This window comes from Oratosquilla oratoria, chromosome 10 (genome assembly GCF_046742065.1).
Source record: "Oratosquilla oratoria isolate Oo_2021 chromosome 10, ASM4674206v1, whole genome shotgun sequence".
Taxonomy (NCBI): Eukaryota; Metazoa; Arthropoda; class Malacostraca; order Stomatopoda; family Squillidae; genus Oratosquilla; species Oratosquilla oratoria.
This window is the reverse complement of record NC_134786.1, coordinates 66,688,457-66,708,084: the sequence shown is the minus strand read 5'-3', so window position 1 is coordinate 66,708,084 and position 19,628 is coordinate 66,688,457. Positions and strand designations below refer to the sequence as shown.

At 40.7% G+C, this 19,628-nt stretch overlaps 1 protein-coding gene across 2 annotated transcripts in view; it reads right to left on the bottom strand.

Annotated features, from left to right (window-relative positions):
• The window catches only part of LOC143029292 (uncharacterized), a 72,581-nt gene that overhangs the window by 48,079 nt on the left and 4,874 nt on the right, over positions 1–19,628 (bottom strand). For both annotated transcript variants that reach the window (XM_076192029.1, XM_076192030.1), the window contains exons 4-9: positions 18,852–19,001; positions 17,597–17,680; positions 17,015–17,263; positions 16,784–16,901; positions 12,530–12,614; positions 9,935–10,164 (exon numbers count right to left, since the gene is read on the bottom strand). In XM_076192029.1, coding sequence (XP_076048144.1) covers positions 9,935–10,164; positions 12,530–12,614; positions 16,784–16,901; positions 17,015–17,263; positions 17,597–17,680; positions 18,852–19,001 — 916 coding nt within the window. The remainder of the gene's footprint in view (positions 1–9,934; positions 10,165–12,529; positions 12,615–16,783; positions 16,902–17,014; positions 17,264–17,596; positions 17,681–18,851; positions 19,002–19,628) is intronic.

Sequence of the window (19,628 nt, the reverse complement as noted above, 5' to 3'; positions counted from 1 at the left end):
TTTTCACTCACGAAGGAAAGCTGAGCCCCTTTCTATTTTCTATTATCTGTTGTTTCTGCATGAACACATAAACTAAAATCCTCTTCATATAGTATATAAAAATGATATGCACACAATTCTATAAGAGCCCTCAAACCCACTCATCCTTCCCACCACATTACAAAAGTAAAATCAACTGAAAATTAACAAGAAAATAAAATCCTAGCATCAAATTACTCAAACATCCTCAACAACATACCACCTCTGAATACACCATTTAAAAATGCCCACATGATCTGATCACAAAATTAACATCAAACCTCCCTTAAATTCCATAATCACTTGACACCCACAGACAAGCCCATCCAAGAAAACTCTCCCATAACAAACAAGAACAACAGTGGCATGTCTGTTCAAGCCAACACCCACAGAATTTGCCTGGCCAAAACTAAATTCCTCCAGATACAACAATCACATACATGACACAGAACACCTCTTCTGATACTGTCCCACTATTACCCTACCCAGACAACAACACAATATTTCCTCCTTGATTGATACATGGGCCAATCCAGTAGCCATTGCTAGTTACATACATACATATACCAAGGCTTTTTCCCCCTTACAAGGGGGGTAGCCAAAAAGAAAAAGGCATAAAATCATTCCCACCCATTCCATTCCTGAATACACTCCACACCCCTCCACCCTCCCTCTTATCTTAGCACCTCCTGAATGACGGGTCATCCCTGCACCTTGTCCACTGCCCTGGGTCAGAAGCAGTGTCGCAAGACACAGCACATCCACAGCAAGGCCGCTTCATCAAATCGGCGACCCCCCCTCTCCGTCCCCCCATTGCATAAAATGAGAGGACGGGGAGAAATCCCTTCGGGCTGCGTCAAATTTTGCTCACACATACTACCTCACCCCCCATCCACCCGCCCATTCCACCTCATGCAATCACAACATCATCCATATACAACCATTCTCCATTCACCCCTGTCTTCTGTCCTCTCCCGTCCTTCCTCAACAGACATTCCCCTCTTCCCCAAAGCCCCCTTCACCCCATCCATCCACCTCATCCAAGCACGTCCCCTCATGTTCACTCCCTCCACATCTGCCTTCCACACCTCTTTTACTAGTCTTTCTTCACTCATTCTTTCCATGTGTCCAAACCATCCTAATATTCTTTCATCAACCCTATCTCCCAGCTCCTTTTCCACCCCTGTTCTCCTCCTCACCTCCTCATTTCTCACTCTATCTAGCCTAGTAACCCCATCATACTTCTCAGACACCTCATCTCAAACACATTCAAACTCCTTCTCTCTTTTTCTCTTATGTTCCATGTTTCTGCCCCATACAGTGCTGTTGGCACAATCACTCCTTCATACAGTCTTCTCTTAGCATCCATTCCCAAATGTCTATTCCTCATTACACTCTTTAATCCACCAAGGCATTTACTCGCTTCTCTCAATCTACATTCTACCTCCACTTTCACTCCACCTTTCCCTGCCACACTGCTAGTTACATTGAAGTAATGGGCCTCCTGTAAGTGATCTGGGGGCAACAAATTGATTAATATCTCTCATCAAGAGTGGAACATAGACACTAAGGAATGCCCTTTCTGTTTTTTTCTTCCTGTGTTAAAGTATGCTTTAAGATGGCTGCCCATTTTATAATTGGAAAAAAGACAATATATGTACATAGCCTTTGCACCTTGTATATTCTATACCAACAGCCTCTTTTTGTAGTCAGTACACCATGTTTACAGAATTCTCATTGGCATCAATCATGCATTCATCAAATGTAGTTGTAATTATAATAGTTCATTTTGGTCACATGATAAAAAAAATTGGGCTGCATCTTACTGAATGCAAAAACCACATGTCAATAATTTCCTTTGTGATCTACAACAAAGTAAAATGTTACCTCATGCTCTGCACTTCAATTTGCTGTACTGTACTAGTTACAAATGGAGGAGGGGTAACAAACATTTGGAGACAATGGTGGTCTAACTTGTTTAAACTCATCTGACTAATAAAGCTAGTGTTACTGAGACTGGGGAATCTAAAGCCTCAGTTGTTGAAAGAAGATTTTTTTTTAGACCAATTACAGTATGGTATCTACATGAAGAGTGCAGAGCTTGAGTCTGGGCATCTGCAGAATTAGATACAAGGAGATTCATCAGGTCTACACTGACTTTCAACTCCTGTGACAACTGTGTACCTAATGGAAGATTGAAAAGGCAGTCTCTGGCTGTATAATATAAACCAGCACAAAGTCCCTCCATGCATCTTTCCAAGATGAACAATAGGAGTCTGCTGCCAGTAGTGAGTGGGTGGTAAATTTCAAGAGTCACTCCAAGCTAAAGAACAGGATTACTGCTGAGACTGCCTCTGTTGATGCAGGTACTCCCTGAAGAACTGAAGATCAAGGCCACTTTCCAGAACAGTTGTTCAGAATGGACGAGACAGGCACATTCCAGAAGCAGGTGCCCATCAGGACTAACATCCAGAAGACAACAAAGTAGGCACCAGTATTCAAGGCCTGGGCAGAGAGGATCATTGTGACAACTTGTGGCACTGCTGCACAAGATCTGCTGGCTACAGTTATCTATAGAGTGCTGACACCTCAGGCACTGAAAGGAATGACCCAGTGCACTACATGCCCAATGCAAGAGCCTGGGTGACAGGTCTCATTGGTAGAATAGCTTGAGTGCTACTTTGTATTTGCTGCCAAGGACTACTTCAAAAGCAGGAGGCTGTCCTTGAAGATCCTGCTGATAAGTGACAATGTCCCAGACCACTTACAGTCCTTCATTGTTATAAATAATAATGTTCTAGTTCTCTTCCTTCCACTGAACATGACCTCAATACTGCAGTCCCTTAACCAAGGAATAATAGATGCATTCAAGAGTCTATACCCACTTGACTTACACTAGGATTTATACTGCCATTGATAATGACCCAAACATTGAACTTACACCACATTGGAATCTGTTTAAAATTTAGGGCTAAATCACTCATACTGACACACTGGATCAAATTTTGAAGTATGAGATTGGGAATGCCTGATGGAGGGCTTTGTGACCTCAAGGTTTTCCCTATGGTCAGCTCTGAGGTCAGAAAGACCATTGCCTCATCCAGGAATATTGCAGGTGACAGTTTCTGACATACTGGAGGAGGTAAGACATTAAAAACCACCAGCAAGAATTGACACACATGTACCACACTCCTCAACTCAAACTCACCATTCCCTTTCAGTTTAATTTCCCTCAAAATCAACACATCCATCTTTTTCATACTCCATCCTTTTTGTTTCCCCTTCGTTCCATAACTACGCATTCAAAAACCTAAATACTGTACAGTGAGACCTCTCATTAACGGACGTTAATTAGCTGTGTTTGTGGTGTTTTCGCTGTGTTTTTGGTGCTGTTGTTTAGTGCGTGCAATCACTATGCCACCGAAAAACACACTAAAAACACAGCGAAAACACCGCAAACGCAGCTAATGAACGTCCGTTAATGAGAGGTCTCACTGTACTGTGCTTATATCATAAAATGTAATATAGATATAAATTAATGGTCACACAAATGACTGTTACTGGCTTACACATACATTATATTGTGATTTGGTTTAACTCCACAAACTCTCCCTATTAGGGTGCTAAGATAGTGCCCTTTGCAAAGGACTTTGTAGTGTGGAATTTAATGAACCATGCCCTTGGTCCACCTTGCTAGCAGCAGAGGCCAAACTGCCATCACCTTGACCTTTGCTGCAAGTAGTGATGCTCTAACCTATACTTTAGAACAACACTTACAGTAATCCCCTTACTACAGAATATCCCATTATACATCTTTAATTTGACAACCAATAAAACAATGGGCCAAAAACGATAAAAATCTAAACTGCATATTATCATACATCATGAGAAAACGAGAGAAAGAAAAAAAAGGAGGAAAGAAAAAGAATGAATGAAAGAAAGATGTGTACAGCTTGATGGTCACATAAAAAAATGTGTTACTGGCTTACAAGTGCATGACACCATACTTTCATTATTTCAAAATTAACTTTTCCTAAGTTCTAATTCTAAATTAATCACTATATCACACAAAATCCCTTTATTGGGTTTCAACCTACCACATTCAATAAAACAAAAATCTAAATGTAATTACACCTTGTGCACTGTCACCCGTAATGGCAACCACCACTTAGTAATCTAATGCTATTCATAATCTGTCTTAGAGACCAGGTGAAAACATTCATTTGTTATGTCTTACAAACTTACTCTTGATTTGGTACAATATAACCCCATATTAAAAACATAGCGATGCTGGTCAATCTGATCAGCTAAAGATTGGTAAAGAATTTCTAGTACATTTTTAAAATCACTGAAAAGTGGTATGGTGAGCAATATAGTGAATGCTGTGTGGTTTTGTCCATTATTTTAACATTTAGCTAGTTTTCGGAAATGTGACACCATGTACAGGAGCTAAACAGAATACACATGTGGACAGTTTGAAGCATTTAGTCTTATGCAACAAGGAATGGAGGAGTGGGAGTGGAAATTAACTGCAGGGTGAAGGAAGCAAGTAAATATTTTGTGGGAATGACAAATGTATTCAGAATATATATCTAGGGATCAACCCAAAAAGATTATATGAAGAGGAGATTGTAAGGGGAGGAATTTAAGTGTGTCTGAGATCAAATGTCTAAGAGTATGGCAAGAGTTATGAGGATGGATAGAGTGAGAAATGACGAGGTGAGGCAGAGGGTAGAGGTGGAAAGGCTGGATACAGTGAACTTGAGGGAAAGGCCAAGAATGAAATACAGTGAGACCTCTCATTAACGGATGTTAATTAGCTGTATTTGTGGTGTTTTAGAGTGGTATTTGGGTGGCATAGTGATTGCACGCACTAAACAACAGCACCAAAAACACCGAAAACACAGCGAAAACACCGCAAACACAGCTAATTAACATCCGTTATTGAGAGGTCTCACTGTAGTCACATCTGGTGCACAAGACTCTGTTCAATTTATTTTAATTTTATCTTAGCCTGTTTTCTTTCCTTGGTCTCACCTATCCTTTGGTAAGAGCTTGTGATTATCTTAATATTGTCTTGTTAGATGTTTTTTGTTATTTCTGAAGTTATCAAGGAATTGGGTACTGACATAATTCTTCTATTTTCTTCTTCTTCTTCTTTATGGATTGCTACTCTCTTCAAAATTTCTTGCGTTTTCCTTTTTTGATTGTAGAATTATTCTTTTTAGCTATTTTATATTTTGAAATTATATGACCTGCTTTTTATTAATTGTTATGTCCTTAAAGACATTAAATGTAATCCTTTTCACAAAAATGTCAAATTACAAAGAACTAGTGACTCAACTGTAATAAACATTGACAAGGCAGGACAACTCCCAGTCTGGAACATCAAAATATTACTTCTTGACAAGAAGATACAAAAATTAATCAAAAGAAATCTAACAATAGCTGAGGATTTATTACATAGTCTCCCCCAACAGAAATAATAGCAAGTCAAGTATAGAACATAAGAATGAAGGAGACTACAAGAGACCATAAGGCCTACACTAGGTAGTTCCATGTCCAATACCACCTGTCATCCCCATCCATAAAGTTGTCACTGTTTTTTAAAACAATTGATAGTTTCAGCACTCACTACATGGTTACTATGTCTATTCCATTCGTTGACCACCCGTGAACCAATTCTTGCCAATTTCCTTCTTAAATCTAAATATGTCCAATTTATATCCATTACTGCGAGTCCAGTCCTATTGTCTTAATATGATGACCTTATTTGCATTGCCCTCATTAAAGCCTTTGATCCATTTGAACACCTCTATTAGATCATTAGATCACCTTGCACTGTGTCTTTCCAGAGTGTAAGTTAAGGTGCCTAAGCCTCTCTTCGGAAGTTAAATTTCTGAGAGATGGAGAGAGGGAGGCAGAGGGTGGGAGAGGAAATAAGGAAATGAAAGAGAGAGAGAGAGAGAGAGAGAGAGAGAGAGGGAGAGAGAGAGAGGCAGGGAGAGAGAGAGGCAGGGAGAGAGAGAGAGAGAGAGAGAGAGAGAGAGAGAGAGAGAGAGAGAGAGAGAGAGAGAGAGAGAGAGAGAGGAGAGTGAGGGAGGAGAGTGAGGGAGGAGAGTGAGGGAGGAGAGTGAAGGAGAGTGAGGAAAGAGAGGGAAGAGGGGGAGAGAGGGAAGAGAGGGGGAGAGAGGGAAGAGAGGGGGAGGGAGGAGAAGGGGGAGAGAGAGACAGAGAGGGGGAGAGAGAGACAGAGAGAGACAGAGAGGGGGAGAGAGAGACAGAGAGAGAAGAGAGAGAGAGAGAGACAGAGAGAGAAGAGAGAGAGAGAGAGAGAGGGGAGAGAGAGAGACAGAGAGAGAAGAGAGAGAGAGAGAGAGGGGAGGGGAGGGGAGAGAGAGAGGGGAGGGGAGAGGAGAGAGGGGAGGGGAGAGGAGAGAGGGGAGGGGAGAGGAGAGAGAGGAGAGAGAGAAGGGGGAGAAAGAGAGAGAGAGAGGGGGGAGAAAGAGAGAGAGAGGGGGGAGAGAGAAAGAGGGAAGGAGGGAGGGAGTGGGGGAAGAGAGAGAAGGAGAGAGAGTGGGGGAAGAGAGTGGGGGAGAGAGAGAAGGGGAGAGAGGGAGGGAGAGAGAGATGGGAGAGAGAGATGGGAGAGAGAGAGGGAGAGAGAGAGGGAGAGAGAGAGGGGGAAGTGGGAGGCAAAGAGTGAGAGAAGAGACAGGAGTGAGAAGAGTGAGACAGGAGAGACAGAGACAGAGAGAGGGAGGGAGGGGGAAAAGAGAGGAGGAGAGGGAGGGGGAGAGGGAGGAGAGAAAGAGAATGAGAGAGAGGAGAGAGAGATGGGAGAGAGGGGAGAGAGATAGACAGAGAGGGAGAAGAGAGAAGAGAGAGTGAGTGAGAAGAGAGGGAGAAGAGAGAAGAGGGGGAGAAGAGGGAGACAAGAGGGGGAGAAGAGGGAGACAAGAGGGAGAGAAGGGAGAGAGGGGAGAGAAGAGAGAAGAGAGAGAGAGAGAGAGAGAGAGAGAGAGAGAGAGAGAGAGAGAGAGAGAGAGAGAGAGAGAGAGAGAGAGAGAGAGAGAGAGAGAGAGAGAGAGAGAGAGAGAGAGAGAGAGAGAGAGAGAGAGAGAGAGAGAGAGAGAGAGAGAGAGAGAGAGAGAGAGAGAGAGAGAGAGAGAGAGAGAGAGAGAGAGAGAGTGTGTGTGTGTAGAGGGAGAAAGAGAGAGGGAGTAGAGGGAGAAAGAAAGAGGGAGAAGAGGGAGAAGAGAGAAAAGAGAGGGAGGGAGAGGGAAAGAGATATGAGGAAGAGAAGAGAGAGGGAGAGAAGTAAAAGAGAGGGAGAGAAGAGAAAGAGAGGGAGAGAAGAGAGAGAGAGGGAAAGGAGAGAGAAGAGAGAGAAAGAGGAAATAGATATTTACACACACACACACATATATATATATATATATATATATATATATATGTGTGTATAGAGAAACTAAGAGAGTGAGGGGAAGAGGGATAGAGATAAAGGGAGGGGGAGAGAGGGACAGAGAGAATGGAGGAGGGGGGGATCCCATGTAGTGCATATATGACCAAGTATCTCACCTCTTGATGTAGTTATCTTGTGAAAGACCAGTATATACAACTAAGTATGTTGCACCTTTAGATGGTTACCTTGAGGACAATTTTTTTCAAATGTTCAGTAATAAACTTAACTCTTCTCGTGTTTCTTTTTCCTTTGTCTTCTCTCTCTCTCTCTCTCACAGACATACATATACCATTAGATGGTGGATATATATATAGTTGTTGTACAATTGTTTCCATCTTCCAAACAAGGAATATGGACCCATCTTTCCTCCTTTTGTTTTCCTGATACATGATTTATGCAAAAAACTCCCAATACCTGAGAAGGCTAAGACTGCACTACCCTGGGGAGGGCTATTCGAAGAAGGAATTTTAATACAGCCAGCCCTCACTATGACCTCGTTTTCTACAGGCAGGACTCGGTCTGTCTTCCACCCAAGAAGTGAAGCTCTCAACTGCTTGCCCAGCAAGCCTGCCTTCTTGATATGTATATTCTGATAGTTCTTGTTAACCAAACCACTACACATTGACATCTGATTTAAAGTGCTCATCATTTCTTGTCTTTAGATTACTTATCATACATGTACAAAGTACTTATAGTAATCTTCTACACCCATACTTAACTTCTGTTCATTTAAAAATGCAAACACTTTCATGTTAACACTCTTTCATACTTCAATAAACACATTGCCGTATCATCACAAAATTAATTTACTAGTTTCCTTAATTTTCTCTCGATTACCACTATAGTAATTTTCTTCAGAATATTTTTCTCAATACAGTCCAAGGACATGAAAGATACTTGCACCTGATCTAGAAGATAAGATGCTGCAACTTTTTAAAATAATTCAACCTTTAGCTTGACAACTTTTAATGTTTTACCTTTTGAAGCTTCATTTTCACCCAATGCCCTTATAGATTGCTTCCACAAACACCAAAAGTCTTGCACAGTTCACTTTCCCAACAAAACGTAATATGCTGCTTACACTCTCTCAATGAATTTCTCTTCACAATAAGGAACAATGTTCACATCCAATCTTTCCCTGATTGTCTTTAAACATACACAGTGTCCAAGCATGAAACACCACCTATATAAAAAAAAATTTGCCGAGACAACTATACACAAACTGTTAATGTGGAAGCAGTAAGTATGATTTGTGTACACCAAACTAGCTCAGGCTAAATCACTCCAATTGCTCACGTGCCCTGAAGGCAAGTGGGCTGAGGGGCCTTGAGAATACAAAGCCACAAGCAAATATAAGAGAGGAAATGCCTGTACTCACCCAAGGAGCATGTGATGGGTAGATGGTGGCAACAACTGATGTTGAGGTTGTTGTTGTTGATGTATCTTGTTATCTTGACATTTCAGCTGAAGCTGATGTATTGGCACAAGATATTCACTGGCACTGAGAACACTTTGCACACTATTGCACTTTCACAAGGCACTTGGGACTCTCACTAGATTTGTACTTTGGCCAGGCAGCCTAGACACTACTTGTCCCGTCATACCTAATCCTTTGCCCTTAACGGCAATAACGCAACAAGTCCTGAGTGGTTTACCAGGTCCATGCAAGTGACTACCTTACACAAAACGGGCCTATGCATCAAGTCTCTTACCAATACCTTACAACCCATGGTTAAGTCCACCCAAGAGCCTGGCACGGGTCACATCACAACCTGCTAGTGAGGGGCAACCTAAATTCCATACTGGACTTTGTCACTTGGGGCAGTGCTGACTCAAATATTTATTTTAGCCTAAGTCCTTGAAAAAAGTCCATAACCAAGCTAAGGAGAAGTGGTCCTTAAGATACTTGAGGAAAGCTGGACATGGTTCTTGTCCACTAAAACTATGGAGCAATTCATACTGCTGGAAAAGTTCAATATGTCAAGTTCTTGAAAGTGTGAACTAATTAGGATTATCTTGTCTATAGAAAGAAGCTAAACAGATCTAGTTCTTGGAAGTAAGCCTTGCATTAGAGCCATGTTATCACGTCACTGCTTGGGGGTTGCACTCCTCACTAAACAGGTTGGTTCGAAAAAGAAGGGACAGAGAGTCCTGTGAGAGGACTGGGTGGTTCCTCATCACTGGGAGAGACAAGAGTGGCAACAAGACACTCGGCTTGCCAGGGGCTGTAACGAACTTGGGCCCTCCATTCTCACCATACCAGCAAGAGCAGCAGCAGCAGCAGCGGCAGCAACAGCAAGTACTGCAGTGATGTATAAAGCCAACACAGACCAACTGTAGAGCAACAGTCACTTTACCACTAAAACATCTGCCGAGCCCAACATGAGGAGGTGCAGGCCTCCCCCTGCCCTGCTGGGTCTCCAGGACCCAGTCGTCATCACCACAACGAACCTGAAGGAGTCCCCCCGGCCCCTGAACCCGCGCTGGTTGTGGTTGGCCTGGTTGGAGCTGTCCCTGGGTCGTCGTCTCTCTCCTGGCAACACTAGCGGCCGGCGATTGGGCCCTCTACTTCGACTCATCCTTGATGCTCTTTTACTTTTGTGTAACACTGGGGTCAGGTTAACCATATCATCGCGTGGGAAGAGTCGACAAAGTTCTTCTGCTACTCGCGGTTCAATCTCCTGTAAGAAACCATGGCAAAACACTCCAATCAACAATCAATGTCACCACACAGCATACATTCATCTTCAAATTTCAATCACTTCAACTTCATAACAACAGTATCACCTTGTAATTGTATACTTCCTCCACTATATTCAACTCTGAAAGGCTTTGAAACCGCACAAGGGACAGCTTATGTGATTTGATGTTATGGGTGAAACAAAAGATCTTAGTGGCAACTTCAAACGGGATGATAAAATGAAACAACAGATACTTGAAAAAGTCCTAGCAATAACCTATTTGAAATATAAACCTTTGTGATTTTAAATGTAAGGTACTTCTTAACTTCAGAGAACTCATACTTCAACAAGTGCATTATGTTAAAATAATAATAAAAAATGTAACTTCCACTTCAAATTTTAGAACTGAAAATAAACTTCTGGCTAAACTTGGACATCAGGCCACTCTGATCCAGTACTGAAACAATGCTGTAAAACAAACTGCTTGAGTACTATAAAGATCAAGTTCAGTTTTCAAAAAATAAACCATTACAGAAAACAAATAAATAATAACTACACATGCAATGCATCAAGACATAGCACTTCTATAGCAGGTCCTAATAGTTTTAGTTTACAACCATTACATTGTTATATTGCGAGCTCATTCCAACCCCTAATCCACTAGAAGTTTACATAGTAGAGGAGGAGGAGGAGGAGGAAAAGACGAAGAAATCAACATCTATTTGCAAACACTTATCCCATCCTTTGCATTCTTTCATCTGTGTACATTCAAAGCTTCTTTCATCCTACCCATCTATGTAACCAGCCCTGACTGGGTGACTTACTGATGGTCAATCATAAAACTCACCACCTGCTAACTATTAAATTCCTTACCCCTACACCTTAAAAAGCAACTAAAATTTGAGTTAGTTCTAGCTGGACCTTGGGATAGATGCCACCTTTTTATGTTATTTTTTGGTATACTGAGGTGAAAAGAGGTAAAAATTTAATGTGAAGATCTGTTCAATACTTACATACCCTCTTCAATGTCATGTATGTATGTAATCGTGTTTGGTTTGCCAGAACAAGTGAATTTAAATAGAAATAACTCATAAGACCTTGATAGTAACTGCCTACAAAATTTTAATGAAGCGATTAATACAGTTTTAAATGGCCACATGCACAAACACCCCCTCCCTTCAGTTCTTACACAAAATTGGCTAACAATCAACATGAATATCACAAAAAGTTACACTGGGTACACATAAAGCCCCCGATGGTCATCAGTCCCCCCCCAAACCCCAAAGAGAGGACAGACATAATCACCAGAGCAATGTCTTTAATTACACAACCCAAGGAGGTAATCCCATCCACCCCTACACATGTATATCTTACTCCCTAGCTGTTTTACCCTCTACAAATTCATAGATGAAGATCTTAAATTTGCAACTGAAGATTATATGTAAAGTTGTGTGAGTGGTGGAATGTCCAACATCTTGTCACTGAAGACAAGGCCTGCTTGGCAATCCTTCAAGACAATGAAGCTAGCTCTTTGGCTTTTCATATATTAGACTCATGTCAAATATTATCTATTTATTTATCATTATTATCATTCCCCCCCCCCATCCAACCTAGTTATGGACCAAAAGGTCTTCTGTCGGCATGCTCCTCCTTTGTATTACAATAAAGTTCACATACAATTCTGCTTTCCACAATCTCCTTAATAGACTTTCCTCACTGATCCTTTCCATGTGCCCAAACCATCTCAGCACTCCCAGATCTATCCTGTTGGACAAACTCCTACCCTGTGTTTTCTGTAATATCCATTCTTGTACCATATTTCATATTTCTCATATACTTCGTCTCAAAAAACATTTAGTCTGTTTTTCTCTGCTTCCCATATGTTCCAATTTTTTTCTCATACTGTACCTTGGTTACAATCACTCCTCTTTATATTCATTCCCAAATATCTATCTCTCACAACATACTCTAGTTACAACCAAAAAGTTCTTGTTGATGAGTTTGAAAACCAAAAATGCTGACCATGGTTTGTCCTAAGTTAACAAGCTTTATGTCAGGCAAAATTTCTCAGGTCACCTGCCTTCATATAAGGTCAAATACATTTCCACTTCCGCATGAATACACAAAACCATTGGTTACTTATATAGCTTCATACACCAAGCTTTTACTATATATCCTATACATGCATACATTTTGGTTGAAAATATATTTGCAACAAACAAGAAAAAGCCTAGCACATGAGTGATATCCTCACCCACATTCTGTTTACATATATGGTTTGACTTCCTTTCCTACAACCACTATACATACATAATTCTTAAACAAATAAAAAAATTCACCCTTGGCATGCACATGCTCACATTACCTGCCCATCACGGCCAATCTTGACGGGTTTGGCTTCATTCCAGGGGTTGTATAGGTGAAGAGTTTTTGTGAATGATAACTCTTTCCTGAAAAATTCAATGTCAAATGAAAGTGCATAACAATAAAAACAGACATACATATACCAAGGGCTTTTCTCCCTTACAAGGGAGGTAGCCAAAGTCCCACCCATTTCATCCCCAAATACTCCACTCCCATTTACCACCCCTCCTCCCTCTTTTCTTGGCTCCTCCTGGATGACGGGTCATCCCTGCATCTCACCCACTACCCTGGGTCAGAAGGAATGCAGCAAGACACTTCACATCCAAAGCAAGGCTGCTTCATTTAATCAGCAACCCCTCACTCCATCCCCATGTAGAAAAAGAGAAGACAGGGAGAAATCCCTTTGGGCTGCATCAAAATATCATTCATATGTACTCCCTCACCCACCTCTTCCATGCATCACAGCATCATCCATACACAACCATTCTCCACTCACCCCTATCTTCTGTCTTCTCCCTTCCTTCCTCACCAGACATTCCCCTCTTTCCCAATGCCCCTTTTACCTCATCCATTCATCTCATTCTTGGTCAACCCCTCATGTTCACTCCTTCCGCACCTCTTTTACTAATCTTTCTTCACTCCTTCCATGTGTTCAAACCATCCCAATACTCTTACATCAACCCTATCTCTAAATTCCTTTTCCACCCCTGCTCTCTTCCTCACTCTATCCAACCCAGTAATCTCTACCATATTTTAGGTATTTCATCTAAAACACATTTAAACTCTTCCTATCTTAAATTCCATGTTTCTGCCCCATACATTGCTATTTCTCATTACACTTTTTAATGCCCTAAGGCATTTACTTGCTTCTCTCAATCTACATTCAACCTCCACCTCCACTCCTCCCTTTCCCACCACATTCGCATCAAAGTATCTAAAACTATCCACTTCCTCTAGTCTCTCTCCCTTAATACTCACTTCCAATTTGCTGCCATCCTCTCCCCTTGTACATCTCATCACCTTGCTTTTACCCACATTCATCTTCAGCTTCCTTCTTTCGCACACCTTCCCAAACTCTGTCACCATCCTGCTACAAGCACAGTGTCGTCAGCAAACGATAACTGGCTTATCTCCCATTTTTCTCCATTTTCTTTAACCATTTCCAATCCCTGGCCCATTACCTTTGCATTTACCTCTTGCGCCACCCTATCCATGTATAAATTGAACAGCCAAGGTGACATGACACATCCCTGGTGAAGTCCCACCTTTACTTCAAACCACTCACTTTCTCCATTTCTAATTCTAACACATGTTCTACTACTCTCATAAAAACTCTTGACTGCTCCTAAAAGCTTTCTTCCTATCCAGCATATCTGCAATACTTCCCATAGTGCCTTCCTATCTACCCTGTTATAAGCCTTTTCCGAATCCATAAAGGCCAAAAAAACCATCCTTATCTTTTCCTAATGCTTTCTCACATACCTGCCTTACCACAAAAATCTGATCCACTTAATCCCAACCTGTCCTAAACCCACACAGTTCCTCACCAATTACTCCCTCTGTTCCTTTCCTAATTGTCTCAATCAAAACCCTATAACTCTTCCAAACTACACTAACAAACTGATCCCTCTGAATCTATTACACTCACACTTGTACCCTTTTTCCTTGTAAAGTGTAAATATACAGGCATTCCTCCAGCACTCTACCCTCTTTTAGACAAACATTAAATAACCTCACCTGCCAGTCCACCACCAATGTCCCTCCTTTTGTTGTACACTCCACATGACACCCATCTAACCCAGGTGCCTTACCTAGGCTTTCACCTCATCTTTTTTTATTTTCCCTCATTCATCACAGTCATTTTCTTAGTGCTTCATGCGGCAACTGCCTTTCCCTCCCTATCCTCCTTCACATTTAGTAACTCCCTAAATAATCTGCCCATCTTCCTCTTCCATTATCATCTCTCCATCTGCACCTTTTACCTTTTCTTCTCTACTTGATCCACCTCCCCTTCTTCTCTTAATTTCCCTCCAAAACATCTTTTTATTACTTTCAATTTTTTTTGTCATATTCTTACCCCATTTCACATCTGCTCTCCCTTTTGCCTCCTTTATCATATCCTTTACTTCTCTTTTTTTTGTACCCCTCATATGATTCTCATCCTATTTTGCAACCAATCAGTGAATGCTTTTCTTCTCTTCTACAATCTTCTTTGCTTCATCATCCCATCACTCACTACCCTTCCTTCTATTTCCTCCCATCCTCCTTGTTCCACACACCATCTTTGTACACTTTGACTCCCTTCTTGAAACATCCCCATTCCCCCTCCACTCCTAGTTCTACTCTATCTTTCACTCCCTCCCACTCTTCTCTCAGCTTCTTCTTGTACTCCTCCTTTTCTTTCTAGCTTAAGCAGTTTACTCTAAGCATCTCCCCCTTCTGTCCTTTTCCTTTCTCCATCTATCCTCCACTTTCAACTTACCTTCCACCAAAAAAATTGTCTGATATTCCCCCACTCTCTCCCCTAAGAACATGTACATCCAAAACTCTTCCTACTCTTCTGGTTACCAGTACATAGTCCATTAAACCCCTATCTAGCACCCTTCTATCCACCACCCTCTCCAATGTGTACTTATGCTTGACTTTCTTCCTAAACACTGTATCTACTATCATCAACTCTCTCTTTCTAAACCCATCTCCATCATCTCTCCATTATGATTTTTTCCTGACACTCCACATTTCCCAACTACTCCATCTACTGCTTTGTCTCCTATCCTAGCCTTGAAACCTCCCAATACCACTGCAGTGATATTTCTCCTTGAATCCTCTATACAATAATTTAAATGTATCCAAAATGCCTCCCTTTCCTCTACTCTTCTCACTACCAGGCCCATGTGCACTTACAAAGACCCACATCTCCCTTCCCAGTTTCACCTTCATTCACATTAACCTTGAAAAAACATCCTCTCACTCCACCACATGTTTACCTATTTTTTCACTTACTAGCATAGCCATCCCTTCTCTCCCTCATCCTCTCTTCACTGCTGACACCCTCCCAATTACACTCCTAAACTCAAATTTGCCCCTCCTTTTTAACTTTTTCACTCAATGCCAACACATCCATCTTTCTTCTTACAAACATACTGCCTATCTCTTCCCTTTTACTCTCATCTGTACCACATCCACGCACATTAAAGACCCAAACCTTAGGGTTCTGGTTGGAAAACTCCTCCCAGACCCTCTTATGCCTTTGCTTTTTTTTTTTAATCTCCCCTTTAAGTGTACATTTTGTCACCTTTTACAACTTAAGTGCAAACACTCAGTGGCAGTATTCTTTCTCCCCTACCACAGGGTTTGGCAAAAAAGGAAATGAACATTAAGAAAAGTGGTACAGGATAGTATTAAGAGTGGGGGTACAGCATAACAGAAGGTCAGTTGCAGTAAAACAAAGTAGCATTTCTCTATGAATAGAGATTTCTTCTATTACAAAATTGTGTGTGACTCTGCTCCATAGGGGCCCCCCCACATAGAACCTAAAGTATCAGCTGCATGCAACTGAGCAGATTTTAACCCCATAATAACATGCAGCTAATACCACAGGTGGGGTGTACCTTAACCACTTCCATATGGTGACGCCTACATAGGCGGCATGAGGAGCAAGTGGGTACTCGATGATGCCGACGTCGGCATCTTGATTATATTTATTGTAGTCGTACCTATGTAATCTCCATTCTCTCTAAACTGGCTTCATCAATTTTCTATGGTTATCAAAATACACAGGTGAAAGAACAAACAATTGAGCACTTTTATTTTTTATAATGCGATTATTATGACGCAACATTGCACGTCGGGCAGCTAATGCTGCCAGACGTGTGATGTGCCCCGGAGTGAAGAGGTTAAATAAATACTTTTCATTATTTATCCCTTGGTGGCTGTTAAAACCTACAAACAGTAAAACCTTAAATATTTATTTTTTTCAGCCAATATGCAATTTCTTATACCTACAAGTAATGGTCCCTTGAGACAGAAGTTAAAGAACATCGTCACCAAAGCCACCCATATTCAAGACTCATGAACACCCCAAGGGGATGAAAATCAATCTCTGAATCAGACCCATGATCAATAAACTTTTACACTATTTCCCCCATCTCACAAAAATCTGATGATCCCACCTTTAATGAAAACTAGCAATTACTCTCTTCCTCCTATAAGACACACAGAAACATTCTTGCATTAACTATTACAAAATACTTACTTGCACAGCCAATCAATTTCAAAGACACCACCTAATGCACGAGCAGAAAGTCCAGGAGGTAGAACCCAAGCCACTGGGGGTATATCTCGCCGCGATTCTCCAGACACACGAGCAAATCCTGTAATTTTCTTATCTCAATAATGGTATACCAAATAAAACACACACCAGTTTTTGCTCAAATACAACATAATTGATCATTATAAGTAGTATTAAAGTTTCCTGAGAACCTACCGCAAAATCTACCACTTTCTTTCACTGAGAAAATGAGAATGACATTCCTGGATTCCTTGAAAGCTTGATTCAGCTTCGCTTCATTCTGGGGTGGTGTGGACCACACCCCTTTTCCTTTTGATAATGATATGTTTTCCGCATTGTTTGATTTCATAAGAAAGAAGCGTGCTTCTCGGAACAGGTAATTTATCTTGGTAATGTAATCATATTTCTTCTTTGTTGTTGATCCCTCCTTTGCTTTCTTTGAAGCTATTGTATTCAAACATTAGACTCAAAGAGTATAATATCCAAATACATGTCATTTCTATGTATCATTATTGTCATTATCATCAATTTTTGCATCAAACATTTAAATTTAATTTACAACAATATATACAATCCTGACCTCCTTGCATTACTTATATATCACTATTGTCACATTTTTGCATCACTTATATCTAATTTGCAATAATATAAACAACCCTGAGTTCCTTGCATTTAAGCCACAATGGAACCTCACCCTTGCCTTACTCAAGAACATAAGAATGTCAGACCTACTGCATCTAACCCATCAAAATTATGCACTTAGTATGCCTTCATTACCTTCATCCTCACTTTTTACAGAAGACTCTGATGCTGTTCTCTTTCTTTTTCTTGGTTCTTTCTCCTCCACTTCTTCTTTATCAACTTTAGTAAAAAACAAACAAATAAAGGTTAGTAATTGCAAAATAAAGAAAATTAGAGTTGCCCAATCAAATGGATTCACTGTAAACCAATAACTAACACCAAACAATACATACATACCAAAAGGCCTTTTCTCTCCCTTATTAGAAGAGTAGCCAAGTCAAAACACACAGCCAATACACAATGTCTATCAAAATAAGATACCCATGTACATATGTATATATTGTTGAACATTGTGACAGGTTTGAGGAAGGTGGAAGAAGACATGGGTCTGGGACCGAGTTTATTCCTGAACAGTTTCACTTAAGAGCTTCTTCAGAGGAATGAAGAAGCTCTTACCGAAATCAGTCAGGAATAAACTTGGTCCTAGTCCCATTTCTTCTTCTTCCACCTTTCTCAAAATATGTATATATGTATACATAGTATCCCATTAAAATTAACCAAATAATCTATCCGTTCATATATTTGATCTAATGCAGGGGTCACCAAACTTTTTTCACAATGGGCCGCATAACCGATAGAATGACAAGTGTGGACCACATAACCATTTATTTCTATACAATAGTGAATACACAAGAAACAAAGACAACCAATCTTTTATTTTTTATTGTACAGTGCAGCAGCGGGTAGGATTAATTGACCTCACAGGTTTGGTGATCCCTAACTTGTAGTCATTGCTATTTGAAGGCACTGGCATAGCTGTTGAGTGCTCATTCCCAGTTTTTCTTAATGCAGTCTGTATATACTATATACTCTTTTTGATTACAAGTGCTGACTCTGGGGAGATCCCCCATTCTTTAACCCATTCAACTCCGATGACAAGATGTCTTGTCATTTGGTCAAATAAAACAAAAAATCATAAAACACCAAAATGTTTGATCAAACACCAGAAAAATATGACGTCAATCCTCGCTTCGCTGCGAGCGAAGCGAGGATTGACGTCATATTTTTCTGGTGTTTGATCAAACATTTTGGTGTTTTATGATTTTTTGTTTTATTTGACCAAATGACAAGACATCTTGTCATCGGAGTTGAATGGGTTAACTTAAATCCTGGCAGTGCCAATATTGAAAATATGTCTACCTATAACATATAATTCACAAAATAATAAAAAGCCCTTTGGTATGTATAACTTGTTATTCACAAAACATGCTGGATATCCCTTATACATTACCAAGAGATTCACATGAGATTGAACTTGCTCGAGAAGCCTCACTCATGGATGGTTCATCATCGGAAAACTTGTGATCCGAAGATGAAGCTTCACTCCGAGTATCAAATTCAGCATCCTCACCGCCATCAACTCCTTTGTCTGCTTCTTCACCTATTTTACAGGCTTTGTATTAATGATGTGGATACGACTCACACTCCCCCAAAGTTACAAAACAAACATCCCTTAAACTTAACTCATTCAATCAATTAATCAAATAATCAGGAGCATTGGATCCTATTTCCAATTGACCTGTGATTTGTGGTACCTGGCCATTGCCACAGGACTGGAACATCAAATACGAAGAGACTTTGTTGCACCCTCCACATAATCCTACCAAACTGGATTAAGCTAGCATGGTGTGAGCCAGAGATTGTATGGACCCCAGGGGAGAGGTCTGTGGTTCTGTAGAGGCCTAAAGGCTGAACATGTTCATTTTTACATAGGGTGCTAGAGGCACATTATGGAAGAATTGTGTGGAGTATGTTGCTGCTGTGGTTTTCTTGTTGCAACCTATGGGTTAAAGTCATCTGATAAGGTGAGACTGGTGTGTGGGTTTGAGGGCTTTTGTGCTGAATTGTGTACTAATCCTTCTCACATGTTACTCCACAGGAAGAATTTTTGTTTTTAAGTGTACATGTTTTATTGTTACTTTTATGCTTTTATGCACCATGATATTTGTGTTAAAAGTTTTGTTTTGTAACAAGTTTTCTTTGTATTCTTTACTGTACAGAACTTAGC